The sequence below is a fragment of the Symphalangus syndactylus genome, chromosome 8 (genome assembly GCF_028878055.3).
Source record: "Symphalangus syndactylus isolate Jambi chromosome 8, NHGRI_mSymSyn1-v2.1_pri, whole genome shotgun sequence".
Lineage (NCBI taxonomy): Eukaryota > Metazoa > Chordata > Mammalia > Primates > Hylobatidae > Symphalangus > Symphalangus syndactylus.
In genome coordinates this window covers 95995395-96011155 of record NC_072430.2, presented here as the reverse complement: position 1 = coordinate 96011155, position 15761 = coordinate 95995395, and the positions used below count along the sequence as shown (strand labels likewise).

Here is a 15761-nt window from a genome sequence, read left to right as displayed (position 1 = left end):
CTTTTTTTAAATATCCCTGAAGTTCAATCTCTTTTAACTCATTTTGTATCCGCAACTGCAAGAGTAATAAGAACTGAGCTGTTTTCCTTATCATTATCAGAGTTAGTCCCATTCCTTTGCAAATGAGAAACTAATAATACAAACCTGGCTGCAGTACCCTTTAAACTCTATGCCTCCCAGTAGGGCACCCGGTGTTCTGCAACCCATCAGTCAATTCTAGGGCAAATGCAAACAATACTTTCCGTTACAATAACTTGTATCCAGGAAAAAGAAACAGGCACCCTGTTGCAGCTGTAGCGTAGCAGCCAGAGAAAAGTTTACCAGCTTTAGTCAATTGGAAGCTGTGGAGCTGGGCCAAGTGAGCATGTTTTTCTCCGCCTCTTGATGAAGTCATGATTGAAATATGACATTGAAAGGGAAGGGGAGCAGGAAAGAAAAGCTAAACCTGCAACAAAGTGTCCTGTGCCCAGAACGCGGTTAGGAAGTGTGTGCATGCTACTGAACCCTGAGTGGTTCTCAGTTCTGTAAACTTCTCCTCCCACTGGGTGGAGTAGGGCCTTTAAGAGCAGCTGGAATGCAGTTCCCCTGATCAGCATAGCCAGTTGTTGCCTGTCTGAACCTCTGCCAGTCCTAGAGAGTGGTGCTCTGAGCTCCAACCAGCGGGCCTCATCCTACACCCTCACCACCACAACTTCTCACCCGAGCAATAAGCAGCTTCCAGAGAGAAAGAACGTTCCCACCTGCCTAGCCATGGGAGAGGACGCTGCACAGGCCGAAAAGTTCCAGCACCCTGGGTCTGACATGCGGCAGGAAAAGCCCTTGAGCCCCAGCCCGATGCCTTCCTCCACACCGAGCCCCAGCCTGAACCTGGGGAACACGGAGGAGGCCATCCGGGACAACGCGCAGGTGAACGCCGTCACGGTACTCACGCTCCTGGACAAGCTGGTGAACATGCTAGACGCTGTGCAGGAGAACCAGCACAAGATGGAGCAGCGACAGATCAGTTTGGAGGGCTCCGTGAAGGGCATCCAGAATGACCTCACCAAGCTCTCCAAGTACCAGGCCTCCACCAGCAACACGGTGAGCAAGCTGCTGGAGAAGTCCCGCAAGGTCAGCGCCCACACGCGCGCGGTCAAAGAGCGCATGGACAGGCAGTGCGCACAGGTGAAGCGGCTGGAGAACAACCACGCCCAGCTCCTCCGACGCAACCATTTCAAAGTGCTCATCTTCCAGGTCAGTGCCCCCTATGCCTCCTTACAGGCGGGCTGGAACTCCTCATCGTTCTTGATCTCACTCATCCTGGCTCTCACAGCCATTTTTACATTTGTCCTGCCTGTCAGGGATCACACATACAAGGCACTGTCCCCTGTCTGCCTGCAGCAAGCAAATATGAAATCTGCACACAGGGGTGGGAATTTCCCAGGTCACTGCAGACTAATCCAAAGAAGACGTCCGCGGGCTTAGTAGGCCCTGGGTCATTTGTCAGGGAGCACCTGGATGCACTCTGTACAGGTTGGGAAGATGTGCAGGTGCGTGCACCCTAGTCAAATTCATTTGTCTCTTTGCATTAGGAGCTTAGGTCTCTGGCTGCAGCTGTTAGCTGGACAGGGCAAATTAATTCAGTGGTTGTTCATTAACCCTTTGTGGAAATGAAGTGATCATGTGAGGTATTTTGTTGTTTTTTTAACCAAAAAGTCAAACTATCCCTTTATACAAAGGCTACCAATGTTTTGGGGATCAATCAAATAGAGGATTGATTCCATTAGAGTTAGCCTTGTTCTTTTAAGACTTTTTCTGGGTGAAGCAATCTTGTGGAGTTCTTTTCTAGCAAATGCACTAGAAAAAGAGAGTACAAAGACACTAGATATGCCTCTCCTTGTTCAGAGAGACCACAACTTTTAAGTAAAATAAAAGGAGTGTTATCAGTTATAGTCACAAAGGCTAGTCTTAAATGTTTCTCCCTCAAACGGTTGCCTTAGAATAAAAAGGCCACTTAATTTTTTGTAATGCATCAATGATGCAATTAATGTAGCAAGAGGCTATCTGGGGACAGGGAGATTGCGTGGGGCTGTTGTTCCGCCAAGTGGTGGGCATTTGTGAATCCCAGGGCAGCCCTGCCTAATGCTGGAAGCCCTTCCGCCCAGTGGAATCCAGCCAGCACAGAGCCCAGGAAGCGATTGCCATCCTCGCTCCAGGGCTGTCTCGTTGTGACCATATGAATAGGAGAGGATTTCAAAGCCATGGAGGGGAGAGGCTATAACCAACAGTTTGATTGTGAAAGGCACACAGGGAAAGCCTTCATCTCCCAAGAGAGATTTAGAAATTGGGATTTAAACCGAGGGAGGCTTCTTTTTCAAAATGAATCTGCTCTGCCAAGTTAGAACCTAAGCCTTCCTACCCCCATAAAAGGAAAGACTCATCTCACTGCTTTTTTGTCCTCCTCAAATTGCACTTGAGTATTGTAAAGGTTTAGGGAGCCTATGTCCTCTTCTACCTTGCAGGCTTTTGCAGCTGAAAACTTTCCAGCTTTTAATGCGAATGCAGTAGCTTTTCATGCACCAGATGAATTGAAAAGAGATACCGTAACTGGGCCTTTCTTAAGCCATATGAGATCCTTACTTTATTAGCCTAAGAGATATTAGAAATCTCAGCTCTCAAGGCATTTCTAAATTAAATACTGATCTCCAAACAAAACCAAACATGTACAGACCTGTTCAAGTCTGAGACACCAAAGGAAATTTTCCTGCTTCCAGTATGAATCAGGCAAATTATCTCTTGTCCCATCCCTCAGTTAAGGAGGAGGAAAAAAGTATTTATCTTGTAGAGGAAAGTCACAGTTTGTCAGGATTGGGTTTTGTTTTGTTTTGTTTTGTTTTGTCACAGATGTTCTGCAGATGTTGGGGGGAGGGATGGAGAGGATATGCTAGTACAAATTCAGGAGAATTATAAATCTGACATTAAAAAAAACTGCTTGGGAACTTAAAGGCATATGCTGTTGTGAGGGCCTGACATGTTCTCCTGTTTTGTCACATTGAATTGACAGGTGTGAAATTGCAGCCAGAAATGGTAGAAATTCTCCATATAGTGAGTAAAAGCTGAAACAGGGGTGCCCAAGACCAAACTGGAAGCTAAGAATATCCACAGCAATGTGCTCGGACTCCATTCTGGGCCCTTTAGAAAACAATCCCCAACGACACCTTTAAAGAGCATTTTAGGAGGCAGGAAACTAGAGGCAAGTGACTGGACCTTTCTTAAGCCGTGTAAGATCCTTTATTAGCCTAAAGGATATTAGAATTCTCAACTCTCAAGGCATCGCTAGATGATTGTTTTGTAAAAAACAAATGCAAGCACAGTCCCTCAGTGGACTCTCTTGTTCCTTCTAAAAGTAGCAGTTTCCCCAGAGTAGTAATTATGCCAATGGATAAAAAAATAATTTGTATTAGAGAGTGGTGCAGTATAGTAGTTCAGAAGATAAATTTTGGAGTCACACAAACAGTAGTTCAAATCCTAGTTCTACCACTTGCTAAATATGTGATATTGGACACAGTTTGTAGCTTCTCCAAACCTGTTTCCTCATCTATACACTGATGATATTAATAAGAGCAAAAAAAAATCAAGCACTTAATAAACCCAGCATACATTGGTAAGCATCTTATCTCATTTATCCCGAATTTACAGATGAGGATGTTGAGATTCGAAAATGTTTATGGCTTGTCTGAAGCTAGTTAGTAAGCAAGTGATGAAACTGGGATTCAAACTCATGTTTAATTGATTTCAAAGCATGTGCTCTTGAACACTAATGTTTCTTCCCTCCTATCTCTCTCATAGAGTGAGGAATGAAAGAAATAACATTTAAAATAGTTAGCAGGGACTGGCATGGTATAAGTGCTCAATGAATAGAAGATATTACTGAGTGGATCTGAAATTCATTTGCTCGGAAAGAAGCCTACACTTTTGCTTGGTTAGAAATGTGGTCCTTGGGTAAAAACTGACCTCACCTTACCCAGGATCTTAAAACAGCTCCACTACACACAGAGAACCATGTATTGTATAACTACTGCCATGTTGAAATCAACATTATATCTCATCTCCATGAAAGCAAAGGACTCTTCCCAAAAGACCTACTCTGAATGAACCCTCCACTCACAGCATAATCTTCACAGTGTAGCATAAGGGGACTATTTCCTAGACCTGTGGAGAGTGTGGAGGGTAAATATGTACCAGGTGTTACTCAGTGTCTTTAGGTAATTTGTCATTTTCAGACCATCTGAACCCTGTGCCAGACTTCCCCTTATTAAATCTACTGTTTCTAGTTTAAGACAAAAAATTATGTAAAAATAAGAGAGTGAGAAAGGAAAATCTATCCCATGACCTGAGCATATTTGGTACGGTACTGTTGAGAAGAGTACATTTTTAGTTTGTGGAGTCCTGTCGAGCCCGCCGAAATCTACAGGTCTGTTTTGGTTAGTGGTTCAAGATACTTACACACTTTTTTTTTTTTTTTTTTTTTGAGACGGAGTCTTGCTCTGTTGCCCAGGCTGCAGTGCAATGGTGGAATCTCAACTCACTACAACCTCCACCTCCTGGGTTCAAGCGATTCTCCTGCCTCAGCCTCCCAAGTAGCTGGGATTACAGGTCCCCACCACCATGCCTAGCTCATTTTTGTATTTTTAACAGAGACAGGATTTCACCATGTTGGTCAGGCTGGTCTTGAACTCCTGACATCAGGTGATCCATCCGCCTCAGTCTCCCAAAGTGCTGGGATTACAGGCGTGAGCCACCATGCCTGGCCATAATTGCATTTTTAAAATTCCAAACTTTGTCCTTAATTTGTCCTACTTAAAACATGTCATTATTTATTTAAGTCTGTACTAAGTGTTACAACATTGTTGTAGCTGTTAAGCATCTAATTTCTTAGCAATTACTTTAAATTATAACCAGTAGTGTCTAAAACTGAAGAAACATTCAACTCTCTTTCAGCAATAAAATAAATTTTAAAATTCTAGTTAAATTCAGCAGTTTTCTCTTTTAAACTTTTTTGTAATAGCTTCAGATCAATATTTGAATTCAAAATACTGTGACATGACCCAGCATAAATAAAATAAGACTCATAGGCATTGCTGATCAAAAAGCAAATGCTAGAGAAAGACTGAGACTTTGCTTCTAAGCACGGCGATCATTTACTAAAAGAAAAAATAGAATTTGTACAGAAAATCAGTGACTCTACACTTATGAGGAAATTTTCTCTTTTGATTTAAGAGACTGGAATTTCACAGGTAACTGGCCCTGAGGATGCAGTAGCCTCTTAACGTCCTCTTAAGGTTCTAGTAATGATTATTTGAAAAAGCAGTTGGGAGATTATTTCAAATCCAGGGAACAAAATGAGAGTACTCTTGGACAGCTTACACTTTCATCCACATAAAATTGGGAAATTGGGTGAAAAAAGTAGAAAGGTTAGCTATTTGTGGTGGATACATTTCTGGAGAATGGAGCCTATAAATGTGTTCAAATCTTCATCCTGTGGGTTCCTTTGATAAGGTCAGAATTTTAGAAAGACACTAAAAGTGTAACATCTTCAGACCATTTTTAAATTGATTTTTAAAAAGTCTGTACTTTATCCAAAGTCACTGCTTTGAAGATTATTACGTTAGTACAGACCTGGAAGAAATGAGGATATAGGTAATAAAAGACGCCTTTATATGACAAGTCGCCATGTTTCTATCAGGCTACAATGTCCCCATATGGGATATTAGTTTTGATGTGTTACTCATCCAGTGCCCTTTTACTTTATGAGATAAAATATTATTTCTTATTGTTATTATTTACATTTATTGGATGCGAGCACTGCCCCAGGCACTTTAAGTGAATAACTGATTATTGTTGGTATTTTTTAGAAAGAATCATTGCATACTCTTATGTAAAACAAACTAGACTCTTTCAGATGCAGCCCTTCCAAATAAATGCTGCCCCTTCCACTGCTTTGTAATCTATATCTGTTTGAATTGAATGAATGAAAAATGTTCTCCAATGCCACTCAGGTCCTATAGTTTTGATTCTTACATAAAACAAAACACATTTGGTATCAGTACACTATGGAATCAACTCTGTAATTTGTTAATTCTTTTTATGGGGTTTATGTTAACATCACAGAATCAAATATGTTAGAGCTGGAAAGCACCTTAATAATCGTGCAGTTTAATTTCATTTTGTGTCAAAGAAACAGAGGCCCTAAGAAACAGTGACTAGCAAGGTTTCATTTTATTATTAATAATAGAGATTATAGAATTGAATTGCAAAAGGAGTAAAAACAAACACTATAATCCCGCCTTGGTAAAGTTCATGTTTACTGGGTTTTCTACATCAGCTTTTAAATAATTCAGTGTGATTTGGTTTTTTTGTTTGGTTTTGTTTGTGTTTTTTATTTGTAACAAAGAACACCTAACCAGTGTGTCTTAAAGAAGAATTGAACCCTTGATAACACTGAAAAATAATGAAACTTTTAAATCCTCCAGCATGTGAAAGACTGCTCAGGGATTATAACTAATGCATTTTATTCTTATGACTTGCTGATTCCACCGACAGCTGCCTTAGGGGTGCAGTTCTAATCAATGACTGTATCCACTTGGCAATCCATACCTCAGAAACACAAATCAGAGAAAACCATCAATGTGTAAAAGAGACCTATAAATCAGAATGTCAGGTGGGCACAATTTCATTTTAATAACTAGTATTTAGAGATTATTGGATAAAACATTCCATGGACACAAATTTATGGTCTTCATATCCCTCCAGGATGCTACCGCATCCCAGTGGGAATATGACATCCTTTGTTATTTTCTTCTACCAGCAGGAATGATGAGTTAGTGACAGGAAAGCAAACTGTTGTTTTTTCTCTCCTTATTCAAGCTTTTAAGTGACTTACTATGATTTCCTTTCTAAGGAGAGTCATAGAGTCTTCTTTTCTGTTAAAGTGTGCATATCTAGGTATTTAGATATGTACACAGAAGATTTGCTTCCATGAGCTTCAAACCAAGAAGTGTCCAGCATGTTAGCAAGTTTGTCTGTGTTGATACAAATAGGACTATTAGTTCACTAGGATCGATATGAACAGCAAACAAGCTGAAGTGCAAGGAGAAATGCTACTTTTTCAGTTCTTTCCATTCATTTTTATGCTGTGAGCATATCAATCATATATGTTTGAAGTGTGCTGTTTTATTCCCCTTCCTTTGAAAAACTCCTAAGTGTTCTTGTGAAAGGTCAGAACCGGGAACACCTGCATCAGGGGAGCTGAGGACCTTTTTGAAAACAAAGGGTAAATAATCAGCTCTCCTGGGAGCCTCTACTGGGCAGAACTACCGAAGGAAGCAGTGCAGCCCACAAGGGATTCCTAGTGCCATTTTCAGGAGCTACGAACTCTAAGTAGACCTATAAGTAACTAGGGCAGGGAAGCAGTGACAGAATTGAGGATGTGACAGAATTGAAATCGTCATCAGTCTTGCAACCTGTAAGAGAAAGCAAATCAGAAACCTTACAACAAGAGGCTGAAGGCAGAAGCATCACCTTGCTTATAGGCATATGAAATATCAAGTGTTTCCACGAGGTGTGTGGGGGAGCTTGAGCACAGGGCATGTGTGCAGGTGAGATTAGGCACCTCAGGAGAGGGCAGTTATCTAGCATCCATTATCTGAAGTTTAGACTGAGTTTCTACCACCATAAGAGTTACTTCACTGTCAAACACCACTGATACGTTTTACTATAGAATAGAAATTTTGAAAAGTATTAGTATTTTTCTGCTTCCAAACAAACATTATGGAAATGTAAGAGCTACATGTGCTTGGACATTCAGAGATTTTTGTGTGAAAAGAAAGGGATTACCTTCAGAGTAGATGCCATCAGAAGCCACAAAATAAACGCTGTTCAATATACAGAACATTAAATCCTGTTTGTGTAATTAAACTGACAGCAGAAGCATAGCAGTTAGCCAAGAAGACATATCTCACTTGTTTCCAGTTGCATAAAGAGACATCCAACTCATTCTGGATTATCTCTGTTCCTGCTGGGTTTATTTTTATAGCTGGCATCAAAAAAGCTCTCATATAATTTCCCTGGCATTTTACAAAAGAGTTCAATTGGGTTTCCTACCTTCCCTCAATACCCATTCATATACACACTGTGTATCTACCACAGATCATATATGATTCACCTTATAATAACTTTCCTCAAAGCTGTCCTCAAAAGATACATGATAAAAGAATCGAAAGAGTCTAAAACTCAACAGCAACTATGCTTTTGTAATGATAAAATGTATATTTAAGGAAAAACTGTAATATTATTAGTTTAATTCCTTTAGAAGTTCAGTTAATATGCCTACCTTTTGTTGGGATTAAAGAAAGGGAATTATACAACTTACTACCTTTGATTACCCTGAGAGATTATACTATAAAAAATGTACCTCTTCTCTGGTAGCCAAGGATTATTTTTACAGTTTTCTGCCTGAATTTCTGCTTTCCTCACTGAGGACTTTTAATGACATTTCACTGATCTCTTGGTTTCTTCCTTTCCTGTAAGCAACTCCCGTCAAACCTTCTCAACCCTCTTGTCAAACCCCAGAAGTAATTTTGCTTCTAGACTAAGCATCCAAGCCTTAGCTATTTCAGTTGTCTAACCCTCTTTTAGTAACACCCATCCACTGTGAAGAAAATCCTTCCTTAAAAATGGAGATCATTGCCCCCATTGGGACTTAGGTTCTCTTGATTTCCCAATGGCACCAGCAGTCAGCAAACTTCCTTCTAGACACAGAGCTAAACTTGTTCTTTTATAGTCCTCAAGCCTGCCCAAAAGAGGGGCAATCTCCATTCCAGCCACTCTCAGGGCTTTATTAGAAAGCCACCTCACCCAACGTGCACTCATTTAACAAGCAGCTGTTGAGCTCTAGGTGCTGGGACACAGCATGGACAAGAGACAAAAATCCCTGCCCTCATGGGGAGTACACTCCGGGGAACTAGAGGCAACCTCACCTTGAAACACGGGAAAGCAATGCTTGTAAAAGGCCATGTTATACATAGCTTGTGGCAGTCCCATGCTCCTTTTATTTATTTATTTACTTTGTCTTTTACTATGGCCTGGACACTTTCCATGACATTCAAAATGGCAGAGTGTGGAGAGAGTTTTGGGAAACACAATATATGATATCGTCACTCTAACGAGAATTCTATTTAACTGGACTTTTCTGCTTTTTGCCTCGACACAAGACATTATCCTTTGTTTCTAACCAATTTATGGAAAGGACTCTGTATAGTGTATATAAGGGGAGACACAGGGTTGTATTTTTCAAGGAATATCATAATTCTACTATTCAGTTGTTAACAAGGAGAGGGTTTTTTTAAGTTTCCGTATAATATCTAAACTTTATTTAGTCTTTGTATCAAATATAAAGTGACACTCTTAAAGCACGTTTTCACCTTTTCAGTCAATCAAAATTACAAAACAAGAAGGGAAGTTCTTGCCATTAACATAAACTTTGCATGACGTTTAAGTCCCAAGTAGACTTTAAAATCCACTAAATCCAGTTATTTTTCAAACTGAAAGTTTACTGAACAGCCTTAGATATAATCAGGCAATCCTGAGGCTCTGGTTGCAGGAGAGGTGGCAGGGGGGTCTAAAGCCTTGCCCCCCTCTGGCATTCCAGCAGAACCCCTGATGCCCCTGGGAGTGCAGTATGAAAGCTGCTAATCTAGGTCAAATCTCTTGTTCATATGTGGAAGAAACTGAGACCCAAGGAGATTAAGTTATTTGCTGAAAGCTGTCCTGCTATTCAGTAGTACAGCAAAGACTGAGACTCAGGCCTCTGGCCACACATTCACTACTGTGCCATTTCTTTCAAAAAAGATGTGAAGACATTTTGCTGACTGGCTCTCCTTTTCCAGTATTCAAAGAAAAATATTTAAAAATCAAGAGTTCTTTAGCTGTGTAACCCGAGTCTGTCTGCATTCAAAAACTCCCCAGTGAGCAATGTTGCAACACCATCCCCCTTCCACTCTAGGGGTGAGTGTTCAGGTGCTGCTCCTTGAGAGCCAAGAGGAGCCATCTTTGCCTTTGTGCCCGGCAGCTGGAGGAGAGTGCTGGCAACGGTGAAGGGGGCAGCTTTCTGTGCTTCTCTCCTCACTCTTCGCTGGAAGTGAGGGCCAAAGTATTCTTGCCCAAAGAAGCTCTGTGTAACGCTAGAGAATTGATAAACTATGGCTGGCAGCATAATTTCCCCTCACTACTCTAAAAATAACCCTAAGATCTCACCTCCCCTTATTAACTCCCCAAAGGATATTCTAAACCAGCAGGCTTCCTGAGTGTACCCCCAGGAAGCCTAGTCCTTGCTTCTCTCACTCTAAAATGATGTCCTCAGCAAAATTAGTGTGCACCTTTGAACAGATACTAAGGCTGGCCCTACCTTTACTTCTGACTCCTAGTTGGAGAGGGAACCCAGTCAAGGCTTTATGTGTGTCTGGTACTTGAAGACTTATCAGTTCTCACCCTTGCCCTATCTTTTATCTGCCAACTTGATCTTCAGGCTCTTCTGCAGTGGGATTTTGGCAGGCCCAAGCCCTTTGACCTCAAAAGAGGATAGGAGAGAGAGGGCCTCTGGGTTCACAGCACAGTAACGTTCTTTAGCTCCGTTATCTAAGCAGCTTCCTGGTCTATCTCAGTCACTGCCCACTTCCCCTCTGCCTGTCACTGATAGAGTTTCTGCCGGTTGTCCTCCTGATATTCCCAACAGGCTGCCCTTGGCCTTATCCAGCCTAAAGAGAATGACTTGACGAGTTTAGAATTAACTCTTCCTATTCTAGAAAACTCAAGCCACAAACATTTGTTTTCTATCACCACCGTGTCCCCAAAACAGACACACGTATTACAGCAGCTCAGGACTCTTTGTGAAATATGTTATTAACATGAAACCTACATTGTCTGTCTTTTCAGGAGGAAAATGAGATCCCTGCCAGTGTGTTTGTGAAAGAGCCTGTTTCCGGTGCCGTGGAAGGGAAGGAGGAGCTTCCGGATGAAAACAAATCCCTGGAGGAAACTCTGCACACCGTAGACCTCTCGTCAGATGATGATTTGCCCCACGATGAGGAGGCCCTGGAAGACAGTGCCGAGGAAAAGGTGGAAGAAAGTAGGGCAGAGAAAATAAAAAGATCCAGCCTCAAGAAAGTGGATAGCCTTAAGAAAGCATTTTCTCGCCAGAACATCGAGAAAAAGATGAACAAGCTGGGGACAAAGATCGTATCTGTAGAGAGGAGAGAGAAGATTAAGAAATCTCTCACGTCAAATCACCAGAAAATATCCTCAGGAAAAACCTCCCCCTTCAAGGTTTCTCCCCTCACTTTCGGGCGGAAGAAAGTCCGAGAGGGAGAAAGCCATGCAGAAAATGAGACCAAGTCAGAAGACCTGCCTAGCAGTGAGCAGATGCCAAATGACCAGGAAGAGGAGTCCTTTGCAGAGGCTCTTTCCGAAGCGTCCCTCGCCAGCGCCCTGGTGGAAGGGGAAATTGCAGAGGAGGCTGCTGAGAAGGCGACCTCCAGGGGGAGTAACTCGGGGATGGACAGCAACATCGACTTGACTATTGTGGAAGATGAAGAGGAGGAGTCGGTGGCCCTGGAACAGGCACAGAAGGTGCGCTATGAGGGTAGCTATGCGCTAACACCCGAGGAGGCGGAGCGCTCCGATGAGGACCCCGTGCAGCCCGCCGTGCTCCAGGTGCACCAGACCTCCTGAGCTTAGAGCCACTGTGCCATCCTGTGCTGTGCTCAAGCGGGCAGCCAGGGCTGAAGAACAAACTCCTGCACATCTCTAGCACGACCCACCTACTCCTGCGTTCCTGTCCAGGCAGTAATCATTGACCACATAGTCATAGTAAGACACACGAGACCAGGCTTTACCATGAAAGCGACCTGTCACGGACTCCACTTTTAATTTGCTGTTAGGTTCTATCTCTGTAGAATGTCTCCAAGATTGAAGAAGAAACTGAGCAGTTGAAAAATGCTAATCATCTATTTGCCTTAGTCAGAAAAAAACAGAGGATAATTAAGATACTAGTTATGAAAAGTGATTCATTCTTTTTTGTCATTCCATAAGCTTGCTGAATAGTGTACCAGTAATATATTCCATTTCCACCATACTCTGTGAATCTAATTATTATTCTTTAAGTGTTTATATATAATATACATAAATATGTAAGCTAAACATGTAACTATATGTTTTAAGAAGAAAACATCTACAAAAGGTAAAAAGAGATGCTCAGTTGGTTGTTTACTTAATAGAAACCATTGTTTTATTGCAAACGAAGGAAAAATGAAGAGATTATAAAAGTCAGCTAATGTAAGATACGTAGTAAAGTCAGGACTGTTCAAAAAATAAGAAAGAAAATTTGGAAAATGAGAGAAACAGGAAACAAAGAATGCCGAAAAGAATGAAAACAGAGAAAAAAATGTATGTGCTTGAAAGTAAAATATTTACAATAGTAGCTTAACTATTTCACTCTTTAAATAACAATACTAAAGAAGTTCATATATCCTGGAATAACATGTCATCTTCAAAATATTTTTATTTTCTAATATTTTTAAATAATAAACATTTTATAGTGTTAAAGCTGTATTTCTTAATAAATAAACGACATTACAAATATTTCTTTAAGGAAGTTCAAAAGGATGTTGTTAACATTGGAACGAATATAAATCTTCAAAATACAATTAATATATACTGTTTTGTGGAAACTTATACTATTCTTTAATGCTCTTCAAATTTAAACTAACCCTTACATTCCATATGATGTGATCTAGGCTTATAAGATGCTAAAATCTATAGGTTTTGGAAGTGAAAGATTCTATTTTTTCTTTTTTGTACATAATGGGAATTTCATTCCAGATTGGATTTTATTTATATAGTAATTTCACAGAATATTAATGTTTCTTAACTTCTTAAAGCATGCTAGTGTTTTATGTATATGTACACGTATATTCAGACAGGGTAATTTTAACTGCCGCCTAACATTGTACTAAAATATTGCTTCATCTGTTTTTAATTACAAAATGCTAATGATTTCTTAAATTATAGTTTAAAGACAATTGGCCCAGGAGCAAATCCCCTGCCTTTAGTATGCACCACTATAAGTAACCTTACAAATAGAGTTAATCCAAGACAATATTAACAAACTATGCTTTGTCTTTAATAAATAAAAGGGATAGGATTAACAAACGTATTGATGGCATAACCTATTCAGCTATGTTCTTATTTTTGCAATAATGTAACCTCAAATATTGGATTGTTGAACCAACAATGGCTGTGTTAAAGAAGATTAAATAAACCAAAAAATAAAAAGCATGTAACAATGTCAGTTGTTTTGGCAGAACAGTTTTAGAACAAGCAGAAAGAATTGATTTTTAAACTCTCCTCCAAACGTAGCAGTAATGTTGATTGTTTCGGTCTTGATTTCCCCTATTAACTCTGCTTCCCCCAACCAATCTCATTTAGAAATCTAAGTCTCATTCCTCAAGTTTAACTTTTTTGACATCACCTTGCCAGCCCTGGAGAGTATCTGAATTTATTGCAGCCGCTTGATGAGTTTGATAGTTACATCTGCATTTTTCTTGTATTATATCAGAACTTCTAATACCTTAAATAGTCCTGCAAACATGAATGTATTGACCTGTAAATTCAATTTATTCACACAGATAATCCTTTGTCTTCTGCAGTGCCATAGAGTTGGTAGGAGACTTAATTTTACTCAGGGCCCAAAGCAAGCCTGTTTAACCTTTATGGAGTTGTTGTTACTTCCTGCAGCTGAGAAGTTGGGGGACCCAGACCTAATGTAATGTTTACATTTCCTTTTCAAAATGTGTTTTTCATTTGTTCCTATAAACTAGCTGTATGTCAGCTGAAAACTGCACTTGAGCATTTTTTTAAAGTTTCGCTGGCAATCACATTTATTCTGTGTTCCACATTTGAAGCATTAAAAGCCTAAGCAATAAAACAGAGAATAAGGCCAGATAATTGTTGAAAATCACACACTGTAGGGATTAGAGAGAGAAACAGTTGTGGAAATTTAAGCGATTTATTCCGTATTATTCTTGAGTTATTTGCAAACTGGTGAGGCAGCAACGTCCCCAAATTAGATATGTCTTCTCCCCATCCATCCAACAACGCATCCCTAACTTTCTATGCCTGGAGCTCAAGAACTGGATTAGTTTTCCCCAAAGATCAGTTATACGTTAATAAGGACTGAGATCCATATCTTACAAACATAATTCAGGAGTAAGAAGCATCTATTACATGGGTCACAAATCTCACAGAAATATAGCAAAAAAGAAGTCATTTTTCTGTGAGATTTAAAAGTAAATAGATACGTATTTCAACAGGAGTATTTTCTTCTTTCTGCTTAGGAATCCAGTATGTGGCTGAATTACTGGTTCTTTTTAAATGTGAAAACAAAAGACCCTCACTAAGACTAGTTCTGTACAAAACAAGGACTTCTGATATTTATTGTCTGATGAAAACCCAAAATGTTTCTGCTTTTAGCAGTGCTCACCCAGAAGAGCAAAGTTTGACACTCATGCGATTAAGCCCACTATTAGGAAACCTCAACATAGCCCAACTGCCAGTATAAGTAAAGGTTATAATGAAAGTCATTTCCTACATTAAGACACTAATGCCCAAGTCCAGTTAATTCCTGCTCAAAGGTTTGTTTACTGCCCTGGAGCCCAAATCTAAGTGATTTTATATTGAAGATTGGGAGTATGAAGAATTGAGGCACAGGCAGCAATCATTATTAACAGTTCCATAGCAACCACAAGTCTTTTCCTAAAAACTAAGACTCAAGCACTGCAAAACAAGTTTCAGATGAAATTGGCATTGTGACCTTTGTATTCTGCTTGATCTGGGTGTCTAGATAAAGACTTCTGTAGCTGGGAACTCATTCCTAAAGGGAACAGGCAGTAACTTGCATTATTAAAGATATTTTCTTATTTTTGTTTCAACCACTACATTATCCTGCAGTATTTGAAACTCTAAAATTATTTTTAACCCTCCACATAAACTGCCCTAGTTAAGAAGTCACACCTTTAAACTAAGCAGCTTGATTTTCATACATATATACACTTTTCACTGTAAAAAGCAATTTGTTAAATATTTATTGAGCAAAGCAATCTTCAGTTCCCCCATTTGCTAAAATTTTTAGCACCAAAGCAGTGAGACCCAAGAAGGAGGGAAGAAACCAATATTTTTGACAACCTACTTTATACCAGCTGAGCACTCCAATGCCAGCAATACTGTGTACCTATCACATGTTAGATACAAGCATTATCTCATTTAATCATATAAAATGCTATTTGGAAGGTATGATTTTTACCTCCATTTTAAGAGTAGAGAATTTTGAAGTTTACTGAATCCAACTAGTAAGATGGAGTGGAGAAAGGACCCCTGCGTTCTTAACTACTCTAAGATCTCTCCCTTCATGTTATAATTTAACTACTTTTCTATTAAGGGTCACAGAATTGAATGATTCGTCCAGTTCAAATAACTAGTGTCAAGGCCAGTGTTCAGTTCCAATCTGAAATCCATGACACTACCAAAACAGACATTTAATTATCCTACAACTCTGCTTAATTATAAGTCAGTTTATAAGCTCTCAAATGGTATAATATTAACTTCATTTTACCACCCCTTATACAGCATCACTTACACTGCACTTTGTAAATGATTTTGATGTCATTCCA

At 39.9% G+C, this 15761-nt stretch overlaps 1 protein-coding gene across 1 annotated transcript; it reads left to right on the top strand.

Moving 5' to 3' along the window:
* Positions 1-564: 564 nt before the first annotated feature.
* On the top strand, positions 565-13797 carry CAVIN2 (caveolae associated protein 2). Its single transcript, XM_055290075.2, has 2 exons — positions 565-1233; positions 10972-13797. Exons 1-2 carry the CDS (start codon positions 751-753, stop codon positions 11764-11766), a joined length of 1278 nt encoding a protein of 425 aa, XP_055146050.1. The 5' UTR covers positions 565-750; the 3' UTR covers positions 11767-13797.
* Positions 13798-15761: the final 1964 nt, after the last annotated feature.

Bases quoted from the DNA above. Each gene is read 5' to 3' on its own strand.
- CAVIN2 (XM_055290075.2), top strand. From the start codon at position 751: ATGGGAGAGGACGCTGCACAGGCCGAAAAGTTCCAGCACCCTGGGTCT. The intron at 1,234-10,971 runs GTCAGTGCCCCC...CTGTCTTTTCAG, and splicing joins TCAAAGTGCTCATCTTCCAG to GAGGAAAATGAGATCCCTGC.